Here is a 20,605-nt window from a genome sequence, read left to right as displayed (position 1 = left end):
TAGGTGGCTGGTGGAAGAGCTCTGTGGCTTTGTGGGGGGATTTCTTCATGGCAGGCCTGTGGAGGGAGGTAGGCTGTCCTGTCGCAGTGCTGGCTGCTGAAGTGTGTGGCCCTAGCTGGAGCATCCTTCGCTCACCATCTCTGGCCCTGCTCACTTGCCCCAGTAGGCCAGGAGACTCTGCCAGTCACATTCATGTCATCACCCTGGTCCTGTCCACCTCCAAGCACCCTGACCAAGGGCAGGTGGCAGCAACAGAGATTGCTGGTGGCAGGGCACCTTCCTTCCTTGAGTCTCCATGGAGAAGCTCCCAAGCTTCCTCTTTCCTGGGCTGGTGGGCTGGGAGAGGACAAGCAGCCACTCCGTGTTGGGAGGGTGCCAGAGACCAGGAAAACTGCTCTCTTCCCACTGTCCCCAGGAGCCTCCCGAGGACGATGCCAATATCATCGAGAAGATCCTTGCTTCTAGGATGGTGCAGAAGGAGGTGGGTGACAAAGGTGGGGTTGAAGGTGGGGTTGAAGGTCCCTGGGCAGAGGAGGGGTGAGGGCTGGCTGCCTTTGTTCATCAGTCATGGGAGAGGCAGCAGCAGTCCCTGTTGCCATGCCATACCTTACACCTGCTCCTGCAGAATGCTGCTGGGGTGTATCCAGAGCATCATCCCTCTGGGCTGGGGAGTAATGTGGTGCTTCTCCTGTCCTGGGCAGTAGAAAGCCTCTGGAGAGGCTTGAGGGCTGGTCTTGGTCCCCAGGAGGTGTTTGAGTCCCCTCATCCTCAAGTTTTGCACTGTGTTTTCCTGGGCCGCAGCCTGTGAGGCAAGTGCCACGCCAAGTGCCTGCCCCCCATTTTCTGCATAATCTCTGGGTGCCACTAACTAACTCTCCTTCCCTTGGTTTCAGGCTCACCCCGGAGGCCTGACGTTTGAGATGGAGGAGTTCTACGTCAAGTACAGGAACTTGTACGTGCAGTGTTGTGGTTCTCTGTGCCACAGCGGTGCACACTGTGTGCCAGAACGAGGTCTGCATGCTCCCAGCCCCAGCTGCAGCCCTGGCATTCCTGCCTTGCTACTGCTGTCTTCCCAGGCCAGGCCCAGTCTGTGCAGGGCAGGGAAGCCACTGCAGCTGCAGTGCTCAGTCTTGGCTGTGGCCTTCTTCAGTTTGGGGCTCCACATGGCGAGGCATGAGCTGGATGTTCTCTGGGTTGCTGGGAGCTTCCTGCTTGTCTATATGGTGGATGGGGTTGTTGCCCAAGGGCTTCTTTAGTCACATTTTGTTGATTTTTTTTTCCCTCTGCAGCTCCTACCTGCACTGTAAGTGGGCGACTCTGGAGGAGCTGGAGAAGGATCCCAGGATATCCCAGAAGATAAAGCGCTTCCGGAACAAGCAGGCTCAGATGAAGCATATTTTTACAGAGGTGAGAGCTGAGTGCAGCGCGTGGCCACTGTCTTCCCCAGCACAGCTGGGCCCAGTGCTGTGGCTGAGCAAGCCACGACAGTGCCCTGAACACCCATGGGTGTCACCAGAGGAGGTACAGACAGGGTGACAGATGTCTCTTGCTGGGTACTGCCAACCCTGGAAGCCGTGCTCAGTGGGAGGGAGGGCAGCACATAGTGCTGAAGGTGCTTTCTATGTTTATTTGGGGAATGTGCCTGCTCATGGTGGAGCAGAGATGCTGCGGGAGAGAGACCTATAAATACCTGGGCTTAGGGGAGGTCCTGCCTACATTGCTCTGTATACAGATTAATTGTGTTCAATATGGAAGGTATTCTATAATCTATCTTGCTCCAGAGCTAGTTGTTGGATCTCCTCAAGCTGTCCCCTAGGAGTGTAAATTGGGCCGGTAGGCTATGAAAATTTCTCCATGGCTGTAGTTACAAAGCTGGGTGTGTGTGTCAAATTTCTCACTCCTGAGTTTGCTTGGGGTCTCTCCCAGGATGCAAAGAAAAAGCATGTGTTGGAATACACCATACCATTAACAGTTTAGCAAGGAAAAACTGCTATTTCCTGTGACTAAGTGGGGCTTGGGGAGCTGTGAACACAGAAGCCTGTTTTTTTCTCATTCCCAAGCCCTAGACATGTGTCTCTCCAAAGGACCACTGCTAGTCTAAAGCACAATCCTCCCCAGGCTTTTTTGGTGTGAGGATGAGCCCTTGCCCCATGAGCAGTTGGTGCTGGTGACTGCTGAGCTGAAAGTGGGGAGGGAGAGAGAAGCAGAAAGAGAGAACAAGTCCTTGTAGAGGACTGGATGAGGGGGATGAGGACTGGATGAGGATGAGGGGACAGCTGGAGAGACCTAGGTGGTGCGATGTGTGGCTCCAGTCTGACAGTCACAGCTCTGGATACTTTCTATGAGCTGGAGCACACAGCTCAGGGCTTGTACCTTGGGGCCAGATGAGCTGGGACAGACAGTCCTGCCTCCCAGCAAGGGCAGCATGGAGCCAGCAGCTGCTCTAAAGTTAGGGCTTTGCCTTCTGCAAGGCTCCCTGCATCCTCATGCCCAGAGACAGATGTCACCTACCTGTGTCCATGGGCACTTGGTATGCTGTGCACAGCCAGCAGCATCCTGGGGACAGATGTCACACAGCTGTTTCCTTGCACCCACCATCTGTTTAATCCTGGGATCACCTTGAATTTACCTCTCTTTTTGATCTCACAGCCTGATGAGGATTTGTTCAACCCAGACTACGTGGAGGTAGATCGTATTCTGGAGGTGGCTCACACGAAAGACCCTGACACTGGGGAGGTGAGTGGGTACATCACTCACTTGTCCCACAGAGGGAGGGAAGCTCAGCTGGAGATCTGGACCCAGCAAATCCATCACATGTCCTCTTTGACCAACCCGAGGCCTTTCCAGCCTTGCACAGCTTGAACCCTGCTCCTGGGGGGCCCCTGGCACAGGGAGGATTCAAAGGCCACTGAGTATTGCTGTGATTCAGTCTCAGTTGCAGCCTGCACCTTGGGGCTGAGCAGTGTGAGCCCTGCACTGGTCTGCAAGCCTCTCTGTGTGCTGCAGGAGGTGACTCACTACCTGGTGAAGTGGTGCTCGCTGCCCTATGAGGAGAGCACCTGGGAGCTGGAGGAAGATGTTGACCCAGGGAAGATTAAAGAGTTTGAAGCCCTCCAGATCCCTCCAGAAATCAAGCACATGGTAACGTACCCAGAGGTAACGTACCCAGCTGGCAGCTCACTGCCCTGGGCAGGAAGGGGCTATCTGTGTTTTCTTAAGGCCCGGCAGTGGTGACCTTTGTGTCCCTGCTATTTCAGTGCAAGCCCAGTATCCTCCCCTCTGGAGGTGTTAGTGGGATCTGTGGGTGGGATCCAGAGGCCAAGACCTCTCTGTGAATCTGCTGAGTGTCAATGACAGTTTTAAAGTGTTGTCCTGGTGTGCAGTCCCAGAAGCAGGGTCTGGCCACACTGGGCAGTAGTCTTTTCATCTCCATGGATCTTGTTCCTGCTCTCTCTTCCTAGGAGCGCCCAGCATCTGAGTCCTGGCAGAAACTGGAGAAGTCCCGGGAGTATAAGAACAGCAACCAGCTGCGGGAATATCAGCTGGAGGGAATGAACTGGCTGCTCTTTAACTGGTATAACAGGTGAGGAGGGGCTGGAGCCCTGGGCTCCTGTGAGGCGTCCCATTGGCAGTGGGGCTTCAGCACATGCTGTTGCAGAACAGTGGGGCTGGGGGAGCAGAGCCAAGAAGGAGGGGCCTGACAGCAGCTGCTGAGAGCTGCCAGTGTTGGAGTTGACAGGCAGCATCCAGAAAAAAATGTATTTGTGTTAGCTTTGCAATTGAGTATTTAGTAATGTTTCTCCGTGGTGAATGCTGATGTGTTCTGGAGATAGTACAGGCTTAGCTACGGGTCTGAAATACAGCTGATTTTTGGTATTGGTCAGGCTGATGGTGACCCATTCCTGTGGCAGGAATGCAGAAATAACGCATGTCCTCATCTGCAGCAGGCAATCAGATGCATTGTTCACAGGCTAGTGTGCACCTGAAGGGCAGCGTCTTTCACACTAACTTCAAGTCCATCATCTGCAAGAGGTTGGATGGTCTGGCTTACCCAGACCAGTTTGGGCCACTTGGAGCACTGTCCTGATGTCTCCCACACTCTGTACAATGGAGTCAGAGAGGTGTGAGGGGAGGTGACATGCCCGTTATCACATTGAGGAGTTAGTGACAGGTTGGTTCCTGCCCCTGAGAGCTGCATTAACCTGCTCTTGCCCATCTCTGCAGGAAGAACTGCATCCTGGCTGATGAGATGGGGCTGGGGAAGACAATCCAGTCAATCACATTCCTCTCAGAAATCTTTCTGATGGGCATCCATGGCCCATTCCTCATCATCGCACCCCTCTCCACTATCACCAACTGGGAGAGAGAGTTCCGCACCTGGACGGAGATGAATGCCATCGTGTACCACGGCAGCCAGATCAGCCGGCAGATGATCCAGCAGTATGAGATGGTGTACAGGGACACACAGGTGACTGATGCACACAGCACTCCCAGAATATGTCCTCCAACTCTGGCTTCCTTTACTTGGGAAGCACTTTGCTGCATGTGGAGCTTGTGGTTTATCCAGAGAGAGCCAGATGATCTTTTAAGACCCCTTTGCTGGTGTGGGCTGAGAGTGCACAGTGTATGAGTGAAGAACAGGCCCCATTCTTGCAAAAGGGGGAAAATGCAGCTAAGTTCCAGCCGCAGCTCTTGTCCAGGCCTATTTTTCTGCCCTGAAGTAGTATCTGGTTTGGAGAAATGCAGCCAGCATGAAGGCTTGCAGGAACCTGCTCACTGAGTGAGGGAGATGAATCTGGGAGAATCACAGCCAGGATCCAGATTCTAACACTGATATGGTGGCCAGCCTGTGTGGACCGCCAGGATGTTTGACAGTGTCCTGCTGCCTGCAGGAGTCACGCACTGCATACATTTTATGTCTCCCTAGGGCAACCCTCTTCCTGGGATCTTCAAGTTCCAGGTGGTTATCACCACCTTTGAGATGATCCTTGCTGACTGTCCAGAGCTGAAGAAGATCCAGTGGCGCTGTGTGGTCATTGATGAGGCCCATCGCCTGAAGAACAGGAACTGCAAGCTGCTGGAGGGGCTGAAACTCATGGCCCTGGTGAGCACGTCCTGCCCAGGTTCATGCAAGAGCAGGGTGGGCCAGAGGTGGCCATGCCAAGCAATCAGGTGTCACTGCCAGCTGCTTAGCACAGGGCCAGAGCTGAGAGCTAAGAGCTCCCTGTCTCAGAGGGGAGACTGGCCAAGACCCATCAGGTCACCCGAGAAGTGCCAGTTTGATGGAGGGCCCTTTGATGGATGGGGCACTGGTGATCTGCAGCCATCACAAACTCTTTTCTGCTGACGTGTAATGAATATTAACCCACAGCTAGACAATTCCTCCTATGTCCTTCCCATCTGTATGCACTCCCTAGCAGAAAACCACTTGGCCATTGCAGCACAGCTTGGGCTGCTTCAGCAAACAGAGGCAACGGCTGGGCAGCCATGCAGAGCATCATTTCGCTGCAGTGTGCCTTGTACCCTATGGTGAGCAGGGCTGCCATATTCAAGCTGGTTTCTTAACACTCTTCAGGCATGGGACCAGTCTGTGGCAGGGCTGGGGCTGCAGGACTGTGTGTAGTGAAAAAGGAATCAATGAGCTGATCTGGGATGTAGATTTGGATGTCCAGATCTTTCACAGCCCTGGAGAAAGCAGTGTGGCTGTTTGCTGTAAGGCATATTGTATCACCTAGACCCAGCTTTGGTCACACTCACCTGTAGCTGGACCAAGTCCCCAGAAATTATCAGTCTGATGTTCCAGTGATCTTGCATCTTGCGCAGGCCCCTGCTGGGTTGTGAGTAGCCTGGGCCTAAGGGGAATTGCTGCTGTCTCCCCTTCATAACCCTCATGTTCCTTTGCACAAGTCCCATGGGAACCTCTTAGCCATACAGTTGCCCTTCTTTTATAGCTTGTGAAGCTTGAGGATGTTACCCGTGTTAGGTTTGGCAGGAGGTTTATAGCGTGAACAGTGAGTGGGTGCCCCAGGCTCTGGCACTGTTGGGACAGAGCTGCTGGTGAGCCCTGGGAGGCAGCGCCCAGAACAACAGTGCTCTGATCTGCCAAAGCACTGGGGAAATCTTGCCCACAGGTGTCAGGGCTTGGGCTTTGTCAGCATCACTGTCCATGTGCCAACACAACCCTGCTGAGGGTCTCATGCCAGAGCAAGGCTGAGCCTTGGGGACAGTGTGGAGTTCTCAGTGTTGCCCATTCTTGCTGCACAACTAGATTGGGATACATTCTGGGGAGTGTCCTGAGAGCCACATGGCAGTGTCACATGGCAGCAGCTGCATAAGGGCTGGCACCATGGCCAAGAGAGCCTTTCTGGGAGTGCCTGTGCCTACAGGTCACACAGTGCATTTCTGGGTCTGGAAGAAAAAGGAGCTTTGTGATCTCAGGGCCCCTTGGACCTAGCCAGTGGGCCTGAACCCTCAACCTATTTTCTGTGTATACCCAGGAGCACAAGGTGCTGCTGACAGGCACCCCCTTACAGAACTCAGTGGAGGAGCTCTTCAGCCTCCTGAATTTCCTGGAGCCACAACAGTTTCCCTCAGAGACGGCCTTCCTGGAAGAGTTTGGGGACCTGAAGACAGAGGAGCAGGTACCTAGAAGAGTGAGGCTGGTGACTGTTCCTACAGGTCACCAGCACTCCTGGTCACCACGCCAGGCACACACTTGTATATACTTTGTGGAAGTGAACAAGACCCCTCCTTGCTTAAAGGTCTGCCCCGTGCAAGGTGCAGTGCTGCATGTGTGCCCTGGACTCAGCCAGGAGAAGCAAAGTTCTGACAGAGCCCATGGTCCGGTGCTGCTTTGGAGAGAGCAGACCAGCCTGTGCCAAGGCCAGGGTCTGCTCCCTGTCTAGCTCCACATTGATCCTTGCATGTCTGAGCAGCTCAGCATACCCAGCTTTCCCATCTGGTCTGTTCCCAAGACCAGAGGGTGAGTGAGGAGGTCAGTAAGTCCATGGATCTGTCACCCTGTCAGGTTACCCTGGGTACCCACAGCATGGGTAGTGGGGAGCAGCACGGTCCCCTGGGTTGCCTCTGCTGTTCAGGTGTCTGGCTTCATCATCCTAGGGGAGCAGGCATGGACACATGGAGCACCCATCATCTCAGCTACTAGCAAAGCTCCCAGTTCTCCTCCTGCAGCAGACACGTGTACCCAAGGCTGCCCACAGTGTGCGAGTTCATGGCCCAGGGCCAGTCACTCACATGCCTACTCCAGGGGAGCTAGATCCTAAAGTTACCCTGGTTGTCAGCAGTGCAGTTGCTTCAGGGCTTTTGTAGAGGGTCTCCGGCCTAGAGAGGCTCTAGCATTGCAGGCCCCTTTGCTGTTATCACCATGTGCTTGCCATGCAGGGAGTGAATCTCTGTGCTTGCTCTGGCAGGTGAAGAAGCTGCAGTCCATCCTGAAGCCCATGATGTTGCGACGGCTGAAGGATGATGTCGAGAAGAATCTGGCACCCAAGCAGGAAACTATCATTGAGGTGGAGCTGACCAACATCCAGAAGAAATACTACCGGGCAATTCTGGAGAAGAATTTCTCCTTCCTGTCCAAGGGTGCCAACCAGCACAATATGCCCAACCTCATCAACACCATGATGGAGCTGCGGAAGTGCTGCAATCACCCGTATCTCATCAATGGTGAGTGCTTTGCACAGGAGGTGGATGTGCAAATGTGACCATGTGACATTGTGACAGTAACTGTGCCATTTACTGGTCACTGCCTGCAGGGCTCAACCAGCTCTGGCCCTCTACCTGCAGAGATCTGCCTTGTTGCCCTCACAGGCAGACCAGCTCCCCTCCAGTGCTGTCTGCTGGCGGGCACTGCCAGCCTCAGGGTCTTGCCCAGGCTCTCCACGTACAGCTGTTTCTGGGGCATTTTGGAGGGGAATCCTCTATTGCATCCCAACATGGCTTGTTCTGTCAAGAGCTGGTGCCAGCCCTGAAGGAGTAGAGTCACAGGAGCAGAGGGGCTTCTGGAGGTTTCTAGCCAGCCTCCCTAGATCCGATCAACTGCAAGGATTCTGTTCCTTGCATGCTGTTGCCATGGACAGGAGGCTGGGGGCAGCTGCACTGCCAGCCTCACCAAGAGCTCACATCCCTTCTCACCTGGCAGGGGCGGAGGAGAAGATCCTGGAAGACTTTCGTAAAACACACAGCCCGGAGGCACCAGACTTCCAGCTGCAGGCAATGATCCAGGCAGCCGGGAAACTGGTGCTCATCGATAAACTCCTTCCCAAGCTGATTGCTGGGGGGCACAAGGTGCTCATCTTCTCCCAGATGGTGCGCTGCCTTGACATCCTGGAAGACTATCTCATTCAGAGGCGGTTAGTACAGGCTTGAGCATTCACGTTTCCTCCATGTCACGTCCATCCTGCACTGTAGAAACCATGGAAACAGAGTGGAGACAACCCCGGGTGGGGATTTGGTTATTCTGTACCCATCCATGTACCAAAGGATCCGAGTTACAAGTTACTGTTGATGGGTGCAGAGACTCCAAACCTGTGCAGTTCTGACCTGGCCATTTCTCAGGGCTACTGGTCTACTATGCTAGTCCTAGGAGTGACCGAACGGAGACAGGCCCTTCCTTTGGTCCTAGTTCTGGCTGTCTGCATGCACACGCACAGCCTGGGGGAAGGAGCAAGAAGGGGTTGGTAGCTGTAGCTAGTTCAGGCCCTGCTGTGACCCTGCTCTCACATCTTACCCTCTTGGACCAGGTACACCTACGAGCGAATTGATGGGCGGGTGCGAGGAAACCTGCGCCAAGCTGCCATTGACCGCTTCTGCAAGCCCGACTCAGATCGCTTTGTCTTTCTCCTGTGCACGCGGGCAGGTGGGCTGGGCATCAACCTGACCGCTGCCGACACCTGCATCATCTTTGATTCAGACTGGAACCCACAGAATGACCTCCAGGTAATGGGCCAGGCTGCATGCAGGTCCCACAGCATGGCTCCCGTCACCCCTGCCAGCCAGAGAGAGGGGCACAGCAACACCTGGCTGCTTAGCACAGGGGGTGCAACGCTAGGAGAGCTGACAGGAGTGTGAGCAGAAGGCACGCCATGGAGGAGGTCACGCTGTGGCTCTAAAAGCACAAGTTGGCAACACTTGGCCCATTCCTCCTGATAGAGGGGTTGAAGAGAGCAAAGGGTACAGCCTGAGCCCTGTGTCCTTGCCTAGGAATGCATGGGTCTGATTCTTACTCTGCAGCCAGAGCCCTGCCAGCTCAGCCACAAGTGCTCGGGGAGGGTGCCCTAGGTTATGGGAGCTGACCTGGCTCTGGTGGGTGAGTAGCGGTTGCTAGTAGGGGTACTACAAGCCACACCACCCCCATTGTGCTGGACTCACTGTGTTTGAAGCTGTACCCTCCACTCTCCCAGGCTCAAGCTCGCTGTCATCGGATCGGGCAGAGCAAGGCAGTGAAGGTCTATCGCCTCATCACCAGGAACTCCTACGAGCGGGAGATGTTTGACAAGGCCAGCCTGAAACTGGGCCTGGATAAGGCTGTGCTGCAGGACATCAACCGCAAGGGCAGCACCAATGGGGTAGGTTGGCTGTCAGCATGGGGCTGGGCAGGAGGCTATGTGGGAGAGTGCTTCTCCCCCTGCGTCCTGTCCCTCTGCTGCCTCTGTGACAGGGGCAGGCGTGCAGGGCTGTGTCCCCAGGTGGGGATAAAAGCATCACATTCAAGGTGGAAAGGACCCCACCTGGGCTCAAACCACATAGCTTTCTGCAGCAATTGGTACTGTCACAAGAACACTGGTCCATTGCCTGGTGATGCTGGCCAACATCTCCTTGTCTCTCGCTCTCCCACCAAGAGCTGAAGAGGGCAAAGCCTGTGTCACAGCTCTGCTGTCCCTCATGAGAAGAGCTTGCTAGCTATACTAGCAGGACACCCAGTCCATTGCAGTCATGCAGGGCTGTTTTGAGAGCATTGTGCAGTACTGAGCAGAGCAGAAAAGCAGAATGGAGAGAAGAAGAGGCTGGGTAACTACTGGAAGAAAAGCAAGTGACTATTATGTTGGAGCAGAGACCTGGGCAGGCTCCTGGGGAGTGAGAGCCCAATCCCACATGCTCACACTGCTGCTCTTCAGCCTGGCAGGCTGTCACTGTGCTGCCATGGGGCTTGCAGACATGTGTGGTGCTGTGTCTGGGTGACAAGGGCTGAATTTCTTGAGGGACTCGAGCAGCATTTTGAAGTGACCTCTGCCATGGCAGCAGGAGGTCTGGGCTAGCTTGGGGCATCTCTACCCTGGGGCAGAGAAGAGCCTTCTCCCACCGTGCCAGTGCCCAGAGCAGCTGGCAGGGTTGGTGATACATTTGTGTTTTGGACAGGTTCAGCAGCTCTCAAAGATGGAGGTGGAGGACCTGCTGCGGAAGGGTGCCTATGGTGCTCTTATGGATGAGGAGGATGAAGGATCCAAGTTCTGCGAGGAGGACATCGATCAGATCCTCCAGCGCAGGACGCAGACCATCACAATCCAGTCTGAGGGGAAGGGCTCCACCTTTGCCAAGGTGTGCCATGCTCTTTGGGAGGGAGGGGGACTCCGTCCTGTGGCAGCAGGGAACACTCTGGGCAGGGCCAGTGCAGTACTGTTGGGCTGAGCTCTTCGCTGCATTTGACTGGAGCTGTGTCTGCCTAGAGGCCAAACTCTCCTGCCTACCCTTCTGTGCCCAGGAGTGAGACCTTGCTGGGACATGGAGGAAACAGGATATCCTGTCTCAAGATGTCGGCAGAGCAGGGAAGAGGGGACTGCCAGCCTGGGCAGGTTGAGAGCTGTGCCAGCTCTTAACATGAACCAGCAATGTGTGCGTACAGCTGAGAAAGTCAACTGTATGCTGGGTTGAATCAAAGAAGCATAACCGCAGGGCAAGAGAGGTGATTCTCACCCTCTGCTTGGCTCTTGTGAGACCCCACCTGGAGCCCTGCATTCAGCTCTGGGACCCCCGCATAAGGAGGACATGGGCCTGTTGGAGATAGTCCAGAGGAGGGCTGTGAGGATGATGAGAGGGCTGGAGCACCTCTCCTGTGGAGGCAGGCTGAGGGAGCTGGGGTTGTTCAACCTGGAGAAGAGAAGGCTCCGGGGAGACCTTATAAGAGGCCTTCCAGGACCTAAAGGGAGTTTTGGGAATGCTGGGAAGGGAGTCTATCAGAGAGTGTAGTGATAGAACAGGGGTAGGTTGATAGTGTGATAGGATAATGGCTTTGAACTTAAAGAGGATAGGTTTAGATTAGACATTAGGAGGAAATTCTTCACTCAGAGGGTGGTGAGGTTCTGAAACAGGTTGCCCAGAGAGGTTGTGGATGCCCCATCGCTGGAGGTGTTCAGGGCCAAGCTGGATGGGGCTTTGGGCAGCCTGGTCCAGTGGAAGTTGTCCCTGCCCATGGCAGAGGTGGAACTGGATGATCTTTAAAGTCCCTTCCAATCCAAACTATTGTATGATTCTATGTGTGGCTGTCCAGCAGGGCTCAGCTTGCTAGCTTTTTCTTTGCCTGGATTCATGTATCCTTTGAATCAGGCTGGTGAGAAAGCAGAGCAGGGACATTGCTCCAAGTGCCAGTCAGTGCCAGGGTGTGCTCTTTCCCCAGGCCAGCAGTGTGGGCAGATGCTCTGTGCTGAGAGGTGTGGACCTGCTGCATGTCCTAGTCAGGGCACTGTGCTGGCAAGGTGCAGGCTCCAATCCCAGGTGGAGGGCTTGGTCTTTTGTTGTGCTCAGGGCTTCTTGCTGAGGCAGCAGGCCATGACCAGAGCTGGAGCCTTTCTCCAGGGCTGTTGTGGGCAGTCAGACCTCTCCCAGGAGAGGATGGATGAATTCAAAGCCTGAGTGAGCTCCATGTCTGGGAAAACTCACAGGGCTAATCTTGTGCTCATGGCCTGAGCTTATTTGACCTGGAGCCTGTTACCTTCCCTGTCTTTCTGGACACTGCTGCTACCTTGGTGTGATGCTTTGCTAAACAGAAATGCAGGTGGAAACCAAGGCTGCCAGCAGTGTGGGAAGATAGTGTGGTACCTTCAGCACAGCCTGGCCACAGCGTCTGTAGCCAGCCTCATTCTTCTGCCTTAGGACTTGGCACTGCAAGAAGACCCTTGGGGAAGTGGCAGGACTTGGCTGCTGGCCTCCATAATGCCAGCAGCTGTTTGCTGCCATACTGCGGGGATCTGTGTGCCATGGGGTCCTGACAGCCCCACATGAACAGCCTCCTGCAGCCTGCCCACTGGAGGGAGCCCAAGGAGCCAGCTCTGTGCTGCGCTCATGGCTGGTGGCCACGGGGATGCCATCTGGCACTTAAAAGTGGCACAACCCAGGCTCTGTTTCCAGTGGGCCAGGCAGAAATGCAGAAGACTGGGGCTCAGATTTCTTTTCTAACAGAGCCCACTGGCATGTGTCAATGCAGGGTGTAACAACCTGCTGTAGGTATCCCTGCTTGAGTAAGGGGATTGGACCAGATGACCGCCAGAGGTTTCTTCCAACCTTAACCATTCTGTGATTCTGTGTGGCAGCCAGACTGTCCGCTGCAGGCGGACATGCAGGCAGGTGTTTCGGATCTCTGTGGGGGGAAAGCATGTCTAGATGGTGGGTTATATCCTGTTCACTCATCTTCTCTCACTCCCAGGCCAGCTTTGTAGCATCAGGAAACAGAACTGACATTTCCTTAGATGACCCAAACTTCTGGCAAAAGTGGGCCAAAATAGCAGAGCTCGATACAGATGCCAAGAATGAAAAGGTAAGATACAGCTTGTGGCCTGTGTGCCCCACAGCTGATACACAATGCCCCACATTCACCCAAGTCTGGGGGGGTTGTTCAGAGGCTATGTGGGTCAGGCTCGGTATCCGAGTTTGCTTGCTAGAAACAAGCCACTCTAAAATCCAAACATAAATAGGAGTAAGAGGAGCCTCCCAGGGATTCTCCTGGCCCGGTGGAGCAAGCAAGGAAAGGCTTGGATTGGGCTGCTCCTTTCTCCATCCGCATTTGCAGCTCTGCTGTCCTGCCTTCAGGCTAGTGATGGGAGCAAGGGGTAAAGCCAGGGGGATCCAGCAGGCCCATCACCATGGCTGGGCAAGGGGATGCAGACTGTGAATGGATGCTGTATCAGTCTTGCCTGTTGCCCCCCCCGGAAAAGAGGCTCCTTCACACAGCAACCATGGGGAATGTGGCAGCTGGAGCTCCAGGGAGCTGGTGCTTGGCTTCCCCTGACCTTGTAGCAAAGCTGCCAAACCTTCCCCATGCACCTCTGGAGGGCATCTCCCATGGGCAGCGTTCTTGTTCTCAGCTCTGCCTGCTGTGCCTGAGAGCTGAGGGGATGCTGGTGACTCAGTGCGTGTCTGGAGGCAGAACAGACGGGGTCCCAGCCCTCTCCTCCTGCCCAGAGCTGGGCTCCTGATGACATAGGTACATTTGGCAGGGTGATGGGAAGAAAAAGAAGAAGCATTTAATTTCATACTGCTCCCTCCTGCACCTTCTTGGTAGCCATCTTTCCTCTTCTCTTTCCTCCCACCTACCTCCCCATCAATAAAAATTACACCACCTTCAGCACAGCTTGTCCCAGGCATTTCTGGGAGAGCCAGGATGTAATTCAGAGCTGAATCAGGTGCTGAGCATCAGTAGTTTGAACCCTGGCAGCCTGATTCTCAGCCTGTGATTATTCAGGATGAATTTTGTGCTGGCCAGGAATTACATGTGTGCAGACAAAGCCAAATGGAGTGAATTTGGAGCTGATATCCTAGTGGCAAGGTGGTGACCAGCCCCAGGGCTGGTGAGCCAGTACTGGGAGTTGTGAACAGAGTCAGGGAGCAGCATGGTGGACTTACTATGCCATGGTAAAGGGCAGGTGTTTCCACCCATACCTGGATGTGTTCTCCTCTATGCCCCTGTAGGAGAGCTTGGTCATTGACAGGCCCCGAGTGCGGAAGCAAACCAAACACTACAACTCCTTTGAGGAGGACGAGCTGATGGAGTTCTCTGAGCTGGACAGTGACTCGGATGAGCGACCCACACGCTCGCGGCGCTTCAATGAGAAGACACGGCGGTACCTGCGGGCTGAGTGCTTCCGTGTGGAGAAGAATCTGCTCATATTCGGGTGAGTCTCACCCCCTCCTTAAGACAACAACCACAGCCCACTTCACAGATGGGCCTCCAGCTGCCACAGTCACTTTCTGTCCATCCAGAGCAATGAATGCCTGAAGCAGTGTTCCCTTCTTCAAGCAATGACCTCCCTAGTGGGAGTTGCATTGTTAGGCTCTAAGCAAACTTTTGGACTGGAAAGAGAGTTAGGGGGCAAAGCACGAGCTGGCAGTCAGGGCATCCAGCATCTGCTCCTACCTCTGGCCTGTTCAGTCCCATGCAAACTTCTTCCCCATCTCTGCTCCTCTAATCTGGGGGCATAACACCCCCAATCCTTTGGAGCTGTGCCACTGTGTGAGCTTGTGGGAAGAGGTGCCAACGAGGTCTCTAGCTGCACAGGAGTGTTTATTGTATCTCTGTTACTGCTCTTTCAGCTGGGGACGTTGGAAAGATATCCTGACCCATGGGCGGTTCAAGTGGCACCTGAATGAGAAAGACATGGAGATGATTTGTCGGGCCTTGCTGGTCTATTGCGTCAAACACTACAAAGGGGATGAGAAGATAAAGAGTTTTATCTGGGATCTCATCACACCAACGAAGGACGGCCAGAACCAGGCTCTGCAGAATCACTCAGGTATTGCGTGTTCTCTCTGCCATTGCACCAGTACTCACTGCCTGTGTGCAGGACCAAGGCTGCAGAATTGAAAGCAAATTGAAACAGCCAGGAAGCACTTGTGCTCTCTGCACAGAGAAAGTGACTGCCATGGAATTGGCCTCTCCACAGAGACAGCATCAGGGGCTGGCTGAGTGGGGAGCACATTTCATGGCTCCCAGTGCCTGTTTGGCTCTGACTGGTGCCAAACAGACTTGTAGTGGGAGCAGAAATGCAACCCTGCTTTCGGAGAGGGGGCTACAAAGTTTGCCCTGGCTTATGAATACTCTCAGGGTTTTTCTGTGCTGGGGGACATTGTGCAGTGAGCTCGTGGGGTGTAGGTGAGCACGTGAACATGTTGGATGGGATAGTTAGGGTGCTTATTCCACTCTGAGTGCAGAATTGCCTGGCTGTTCCTCAGGGCATCACAGGATGCACCGTGGATCATCACACAGGGATCTACCTGCTTGCTGGTCAGCCCAGTGCTAAAGCTGATGTTGAGACTGCCTGGCACTGCTTGTGACTGCCCAGTGCCCTGACTATGACAGAGAAAGCTGGCGATGTAGTCTGTGCAGCTGTCTCATCCTCAGTCACCAGCTTGTGGTTCTTGTCCCTGACACACTGGTCTGCAGTGCCTGTCCCTGTCGGTGGAGGTGCAGTGTGGTTTGTCCTGAGACCTCTGCAATGCAGAATTGCATTGCAAGGCGATGCTGCCTTCTCCCACTCCATCTGTCTAGTCAGACCCTTTATCTCATGTTTGCCTGTGCCTTCTCTGTTCAGAGGACTAGTACATGTATTTTCCCACATACATATTTCCCACATCCCACAGATGTTCAGATTTTAATTGCATCTGGATTCTGTTGGGCTGAGGCTTCTAGTTTGTCCTCAGCTTCTGATAGGGTCCACACACAGCTCTTGCCCTGCTCTCCTGCTGCCCGTCTTACCCTGTCTGGGGAATGGGGCACTGCAGACTCAACCCCATGCCTGCATTGCAGCATATGCTCTCTGTAGGCATTTCTTGCAGCACAGCAAATAGATGTAGATGGTATCATTCAGCCACAGTGGTCTTTGTCTTTAATGGTACAAAGACAGAGCCTGTGCTGGCTCCTTAGACCAGCTCGTGGGTTGCAGCGTGGGACACATGGTCACTGCCCGTTCTGTGTCAGAGGACTCCACCGACTGAGTAGCACAGTGCCTGCATTGTGTGACTTTCAAGACAGGTGAGTTGGGCTGGGTGAGCTGTTGGGGGAGTCCTTGGCACTCCCGCAGGGTGGTCAAGCCCCACGGCTGTGTGCTGCTTTGCTGGGCATTTGGTGATGTATGGCACAAGGTGAGTAGTAAGGACAGTGAGCCACGCTGAAGCCTCAGGCTCTTTGACCTTTTTGAAGATGGTGGTGTGCAGGTGGAGCACCTGGACAAGTGCTGTTGCTGAGCCCCAAGGGCATGCCAAGCATTACTTGGTGATCAAACACCATGGTGCAGTCTCGAGACCCTCAAGAGAAGTTCAACATGAGCTGGCAATGTGCGCCTGCAGCCCAGAAAGCCAAATGCATCCTGTGCTTCATCAAAGTAAGCGTGACCAGCAGGGCGAGGGAGGCAATTGTCCCCTTCTACTCCACTCTTGTGAGACCCTACCTGGAACACTGTGTTCAGCCCTGGGGACCCCAGTACAAGAAGGACATAGACATGTACTAGTGTGACTCCAGAGGAGGGCCATGAAGATGGTCAATGGCCTGGGGTACCACTCCTGTGAAGACAGGCTGAGGGAGTTGGGGTTGTTCAGCCTGGAAGTTGAACTGTTCAGCCTGAAGGCTCTAGAGAGCTTATAGCGATTTTCCATCAACCTAAGGGGGTCTACAGGAAAGCTAGAGAGGGACTCTGTCAGGCAGTGTAGTGATAGGAGAAAGAGTAATTGTTTTAAACTAGAAAAGAGTTGATCTAGATTAGACATTATGAAAAAATTCTTTACTCAGAGGGTGGTAAGGCACTGGCACAGGTTGCCCATAGAAGCTGTGGATGCCCTGTCCCTGGGGTTGTTCAAGGCCAGGCTGGATGGGGCTTGGAGCAACCTGGTCTGATGGAAGGTATCCCTGCCCATGGCAGGGGGGTTGGAATTAGATGATCTTTAAGGTCCCTTCCAACCCAAACCATTCTATGACCCAACATAACCATTTCCTTCTGTCTTGAAATGTCTGTCTTTACAGTGTGAGGTCTGAGCATGTGACTTTCAGTGGCTTTCTCCAATCACTTCTTGCAGCGTGAGCCACTTCAGCAGTGCTGCCTTGTGCTCTTGCCATGCAGCCTTGCCCGTAGCAGCACTGGGTCTGAACTTGAGAGCCTTGTGGAGAGCAGAGCAAGAGTAAGAAATGAACTGGCTGATACGAATGGGCTTGATTTAGGTAATGCCAAGTAATGAACAAGCTGTGGTTTCAGTGAAAGGTCAGTAATGCTCTACTGAAAGAGTAGAACTATAATTAATGCATTTGGCTATTTAGCAGAGGAAAGCAACCTGGAGCTTCTCCATCAGTTCCTCAGAATGGCTTTTCCCAGCTGTGGAATCTCAGTTTTCTTGACCAGGGGAACAACAAAACCATCTAGCCTAACCACAGGAGATGGAGGAGAGCAGAGCTTCCAGTGCAGAGCAAACATACATCAAGTGCTGCTGTGGCTCTCTGAGGAGCCTGAGGTCTCTTGCTTGCAGAGAGCTGACCAGGCAAGATGTGCTCCAGGTGCCCCAGATGTGCAGAAAGCACCAGAATACCTCCAGCCCCTGCTAGTTCCTCCTGCGGACTGTGCCTTGTCAATCCTTTATCAGTGTGACTACAAGGGGATGAGCAGAGCCTGCAGCCAGCCCCCCCTCAGAGCTCTGCTGTGATTCACCCCACAGATGGATGGGGCAGAAGTGCTGCGGCTCTTCTTTCCCCTTCATATGCGTATGCAGGAAAGGACATTTGCAAGACGCTGCCTTAGAAGTGTCTGCCCAGGGTGCAGCTCATCTCTCTTGGAATACTTCGAGCAATAGTGACCCCACCAGGCATCGTTTCCTTGTTCTGCTGTGAACTCACCTTTTATTTCAAGGTTGAAAATGTATTTAATTTTCAGCTTCAGCCACTGGATATTGCTTTATCTTTGTCAGCCAGATGGAACTACATTGCTATGCCATTCAGTGTGTTTGCCCAGTGCAAAACCCCCCCACAGTGATCTGGTTCCCACATAGCCCTCCACGTGAAGTATGGAATAGAAAACAAGCCCCAGATACTAGATCATCAGGATTATTTTCTGTTCTTTGATCATGTTGGAGCCTCTTGTTTGAACTCGTGTCCGAAATTACTGTGTCGTCCCTGGAGAGTGAATTCCAGAGCAGGCTGTGTTGTCTAGGTAAGGCTCTAAGAGCTGTGCCCAGAGACCAAGGTCTCTTCCATGCTTCTCTCTGATAATTTTATACATCAAGGGATCTTGTTATCACTTGGGATCGACACTGCACTTAGCACTCATAGCAATACAGTTTGTGTGGTGATCCCCACGTTTTTCTTGGAGACAGAGTCTCCCACTCTAGATTTACGCCACACACATCACTAACAGATCCTTCACCTACACTTGACTGAGCTGGAAGGCATTATAAATCCCCTGAGATCTGTCAGCTTTGATCCATCTAAGATGTGTCATGTCTATCTCATGTGATGCAAGTTTTAAAGAAAAATGGCATGTCATGTTAAACAGGATGTCAGAGTGCTGTTCATTGGCTTTATCAGCCAGCCCTGTAGTGTTACCAAAAAGATAACAGCCTGTTTTGTAAAATCTTTTCTCTCCTGACCCAGTGCTGGCTGACAGTTTCATCAGAGCTGTTGCAGTGACAGAGGAATGAGTCTTACCATGATTTTACCCAGCCCAGTCCTTCTTTCCAGTCATTCCCTTTTACCATTTTGAAACAGCTTTTCATCTGTCAGTCCAAGCCCCTCCCTAGTCTCTGGCACCAAATCTCAAAGAATGTGATGATGTTCCCAACTCTGTGCTAGGAAGAGACACAGAAGGGCAGATGAGCTGGACTGAGGGCTTTCAAGTGTCTCCTGGGTGGTGCCAGGTGCTGCTTTGGGTAGAGGAGAAGCTGTGACATGGAGGCCAGAGTGAGGCTGCTGTGGGACTCAACTGCGTCTGGAGGACTTTCAGTATCCTGTGCAACCCCAGTCCACTTCTGGGGCTAGAAGAAGAGGTGTGAGGTGCAGAGGGCTACGAGCTGTGGCATGGTGCTAATTACATTCACCTGGAATACAGGCTGGTAGCTCCCTGAACTTCGTGGGGTCACTGGGGATGGCACTGCAGCCCCCCCCACCCCGGTCCTATGGCTGCCACAGGCACCCACATGCAGCAGCAGAGTGGGGTGCTGGGTGGGCAGACAGAGACAGGGAAAGGTGCTGGGAGTGTCAAGCCCCACATCCCAGCAGACCTGGGCTCCTGCCTTTCTAGGACCTTGCTTGGAGTTCGCCTGCTCCAGCCACCCGGGCAAAGACAGGCCAGTCCCCGCTGGTGCATCCCTTCCCCACAGCTGCCAGGCTTACCAGGCTGCTGAGCGGGTACAGCGTGGCTGGGGCTCTGCTGGTCGGTAGCAGCAGTTTGGATACCTGGGCGTGTGAGCCTTTCTACTCATCTCCCTAACCCTGGCTCGCCGGGCTGCAGCTGGGAGCCTTGCAAGGCCTCCTCCAGCTCCTGGCTGTGCTGCTGTGCCTGGACAGTGCCATGCCAGAGGTGCCTGGCCTGGCCTGTGGTGCCCATGATGCTCACTTGCTGCCGCTTGCTGTTACAGGCTTGTCAGCACCGGTGCCCAGAGGCAGGAAGGGGAAGAAAACAAAGAACCAGATGCTGCTTCCTGAGATAAAGAATGCAGACTGGCTTGCTACATGCAACCCTGAGGTGGTCCTGCATGATGACAGCTACAAGAAGCACCTCAAACAGCACTGCAACAAGTGAGTGCAGGAGCCCGCAGCAGCTTCTGGGGGCCATGGGCTGAGGTCCTTTAGCATGAAGGGGGTGGGAGAGAGCCATGAAGGGCTCAGCCCATGCAGATCTTCATGCTGGGCTGCTCTTGGGGTGCTCCTCCAGGTGACAAGACGGGAGCAGTGTTCTGGGCAGCAAACCTATGGCCACAGGGCCCAGTAAAGCACAGGGCCAGGGATTGTGGCATGGCAGGGTGTGGCCGGTGCCTACCCTGCAAGGGGACAGATGGCTTTGAGAAAGTGTGTCGTCCCATGTGGGAAAACACAGCGTCGGGGGGCAGGTTTCCCTGCTCTCACTGACCCCTCGCAGTGTGCCCCTGCAGGTGCCCGCCCTAGCGAGGGCCTTTGAGTCAGACCCTGGGCTGGCTTTGAGCACCTGCATGCTAGTGTGTGTTCCTCTGTGTGTCCGGGGCAGGGTTCTGCTGCGGGTGCGGATGCTCTACTACCTGAAGGCCGAGGTGCTGGGGGAGGCTGCTGACAAAGCCTTCGAGGGCACCCCTGCCAGGTAGGAACTTACAGTGAACCCCAGCATTGCTTCTTATGGGAATGGTGGTGGCGCTCGTGCAGTGTCACAGCCATCCAGCCCGGTCTTCTCTGGGCTCAACGCAGTTCCAGGAGAGCCAGGTGCTGCAGCCACATCCCCAGGTCTTGCTCAGGCAAAGATCCTTCGGTGTTGTTTGAACAGTTCTGAGGTCACAGCACCAGAATGGGCACGAGGAGGATGCTCAGGGACACCCTGCAGCCTGCAGGAAAATGTCTCCAAATGCTGCCTGATGAATTGGTCTTCAATCTTAAAGCGGGGGCCTTCAGAGACTGTGCCAGGGCCAGGTCTCAGAGCGGAGTGCGTCCCATTGC

General features: G+C 54.0%; 1 protein-coding gene across 11 annotated transcripts in view; it reads left to right on the top strand.

Annotated features, from left to right (window-relative positions):
* CHD6 (chromodomain helicase DNA binding protein 6) overlaps positions 1 to 20,605 on the top strand; it is a 72,615-nt gene that overhangs the window by 30,726 nt on the left and 21,284 nt on the right. For 7 of the 11 annotated variants that reach the window (XM_035343507.1, XM_035343508.1, XM_035343504.1 and 4 more), the window contains exons 5-23: positions 416 to 481; positions 894 to 952; positions 1,290 to 1,407; positions 2,650 to 2,736; positions 3,007 to 3,156; positions 3,462 to 3,583; positions 4,225 to 4,468; positions 4,928 to 5,104; positions 6,498 to 6,641; positions 7,431 to 7,686; positions 8,162 to 8,372; positions 8,763 to 8,958; positions 9,423 to 9,587; positions 10,378 to 10,557; positions 12,659 to 12,769; positions 13,921 to 14,123; positions 14,542 to 14,744; positions 19,561 to 19,720; positions 20,166 to 20,255. In XM_035343507.1, coding sequence (XP_035199398.1) covers positions 416 to 481; positions 894 to 952; positions 1,290 to 1,407; positions 2,650 to 2,736; positions 3,007 to 3,156; positions 3,462 to 3,583; positions 4,225 to 4,468; positions 4,928 to 5,104; positions 6,498 to 6,641; positions 7,431 to 7,686; positions 8,162 to 8,372; positions 8,763 to 8,958; positions 9,423 to 9,587; positions 10,378 to 10,557; positions 12,659 to 12,769; positions 13,921 to 14,123; positions 14,542 to 14,744; positions 19,561 to 19,720; positions 20,166 to 20,255 — 2,942 coding nt within the window. The remainder of the gene's footprint in view (positions 1 to 415; positions 482 to 893; positions 953 to 1,289; positions 1,408 to 2,649; positions 2,737 to 3,006; positions 3,157 to 3,461; positions 3,584 to 4,224; positions 4,469 to 4,927; positions 5,105 to 6,497; positions 6,642 to 7,430; positions 7,687 to 8,161; positions 8,373 to 8,762; positions 8,959 to 9,422; positions 9,588 to 10,377; positions 10,558 to 12,658; positions 12,770 to 13,920; positions 14,124 to 14,541; positions 14,745 to 19,560; positions 19,721 to 20,165; positions 20,256 to 20,605) is intronic. The other 4 variants (XM_035343512.1, XM_035343506.1, XM_035343503.1 and 1 more) reach the window with 3 other exon arrangements.

Source organism: Oxyura jamaicensis, chromosome 20 (genome assembly GCF_011077185.1).
Source record: "Oxyura jamaicensis isolate SHBP4307 breed ruddy duck chromosome 20, BPBGC_Ojam_1.0, whole genome shotgun sequence".
Taxonomy (NCBI): domain Eukaryota; kingdom Metazoa; phylum Chordata; class Aves; order Anseriformes; family Anatidae; genus Oxyura; species Oxyura jamaicensis.
This window is presented reverse-complemented; position numbering and strand designations above follow the sequence as displayed.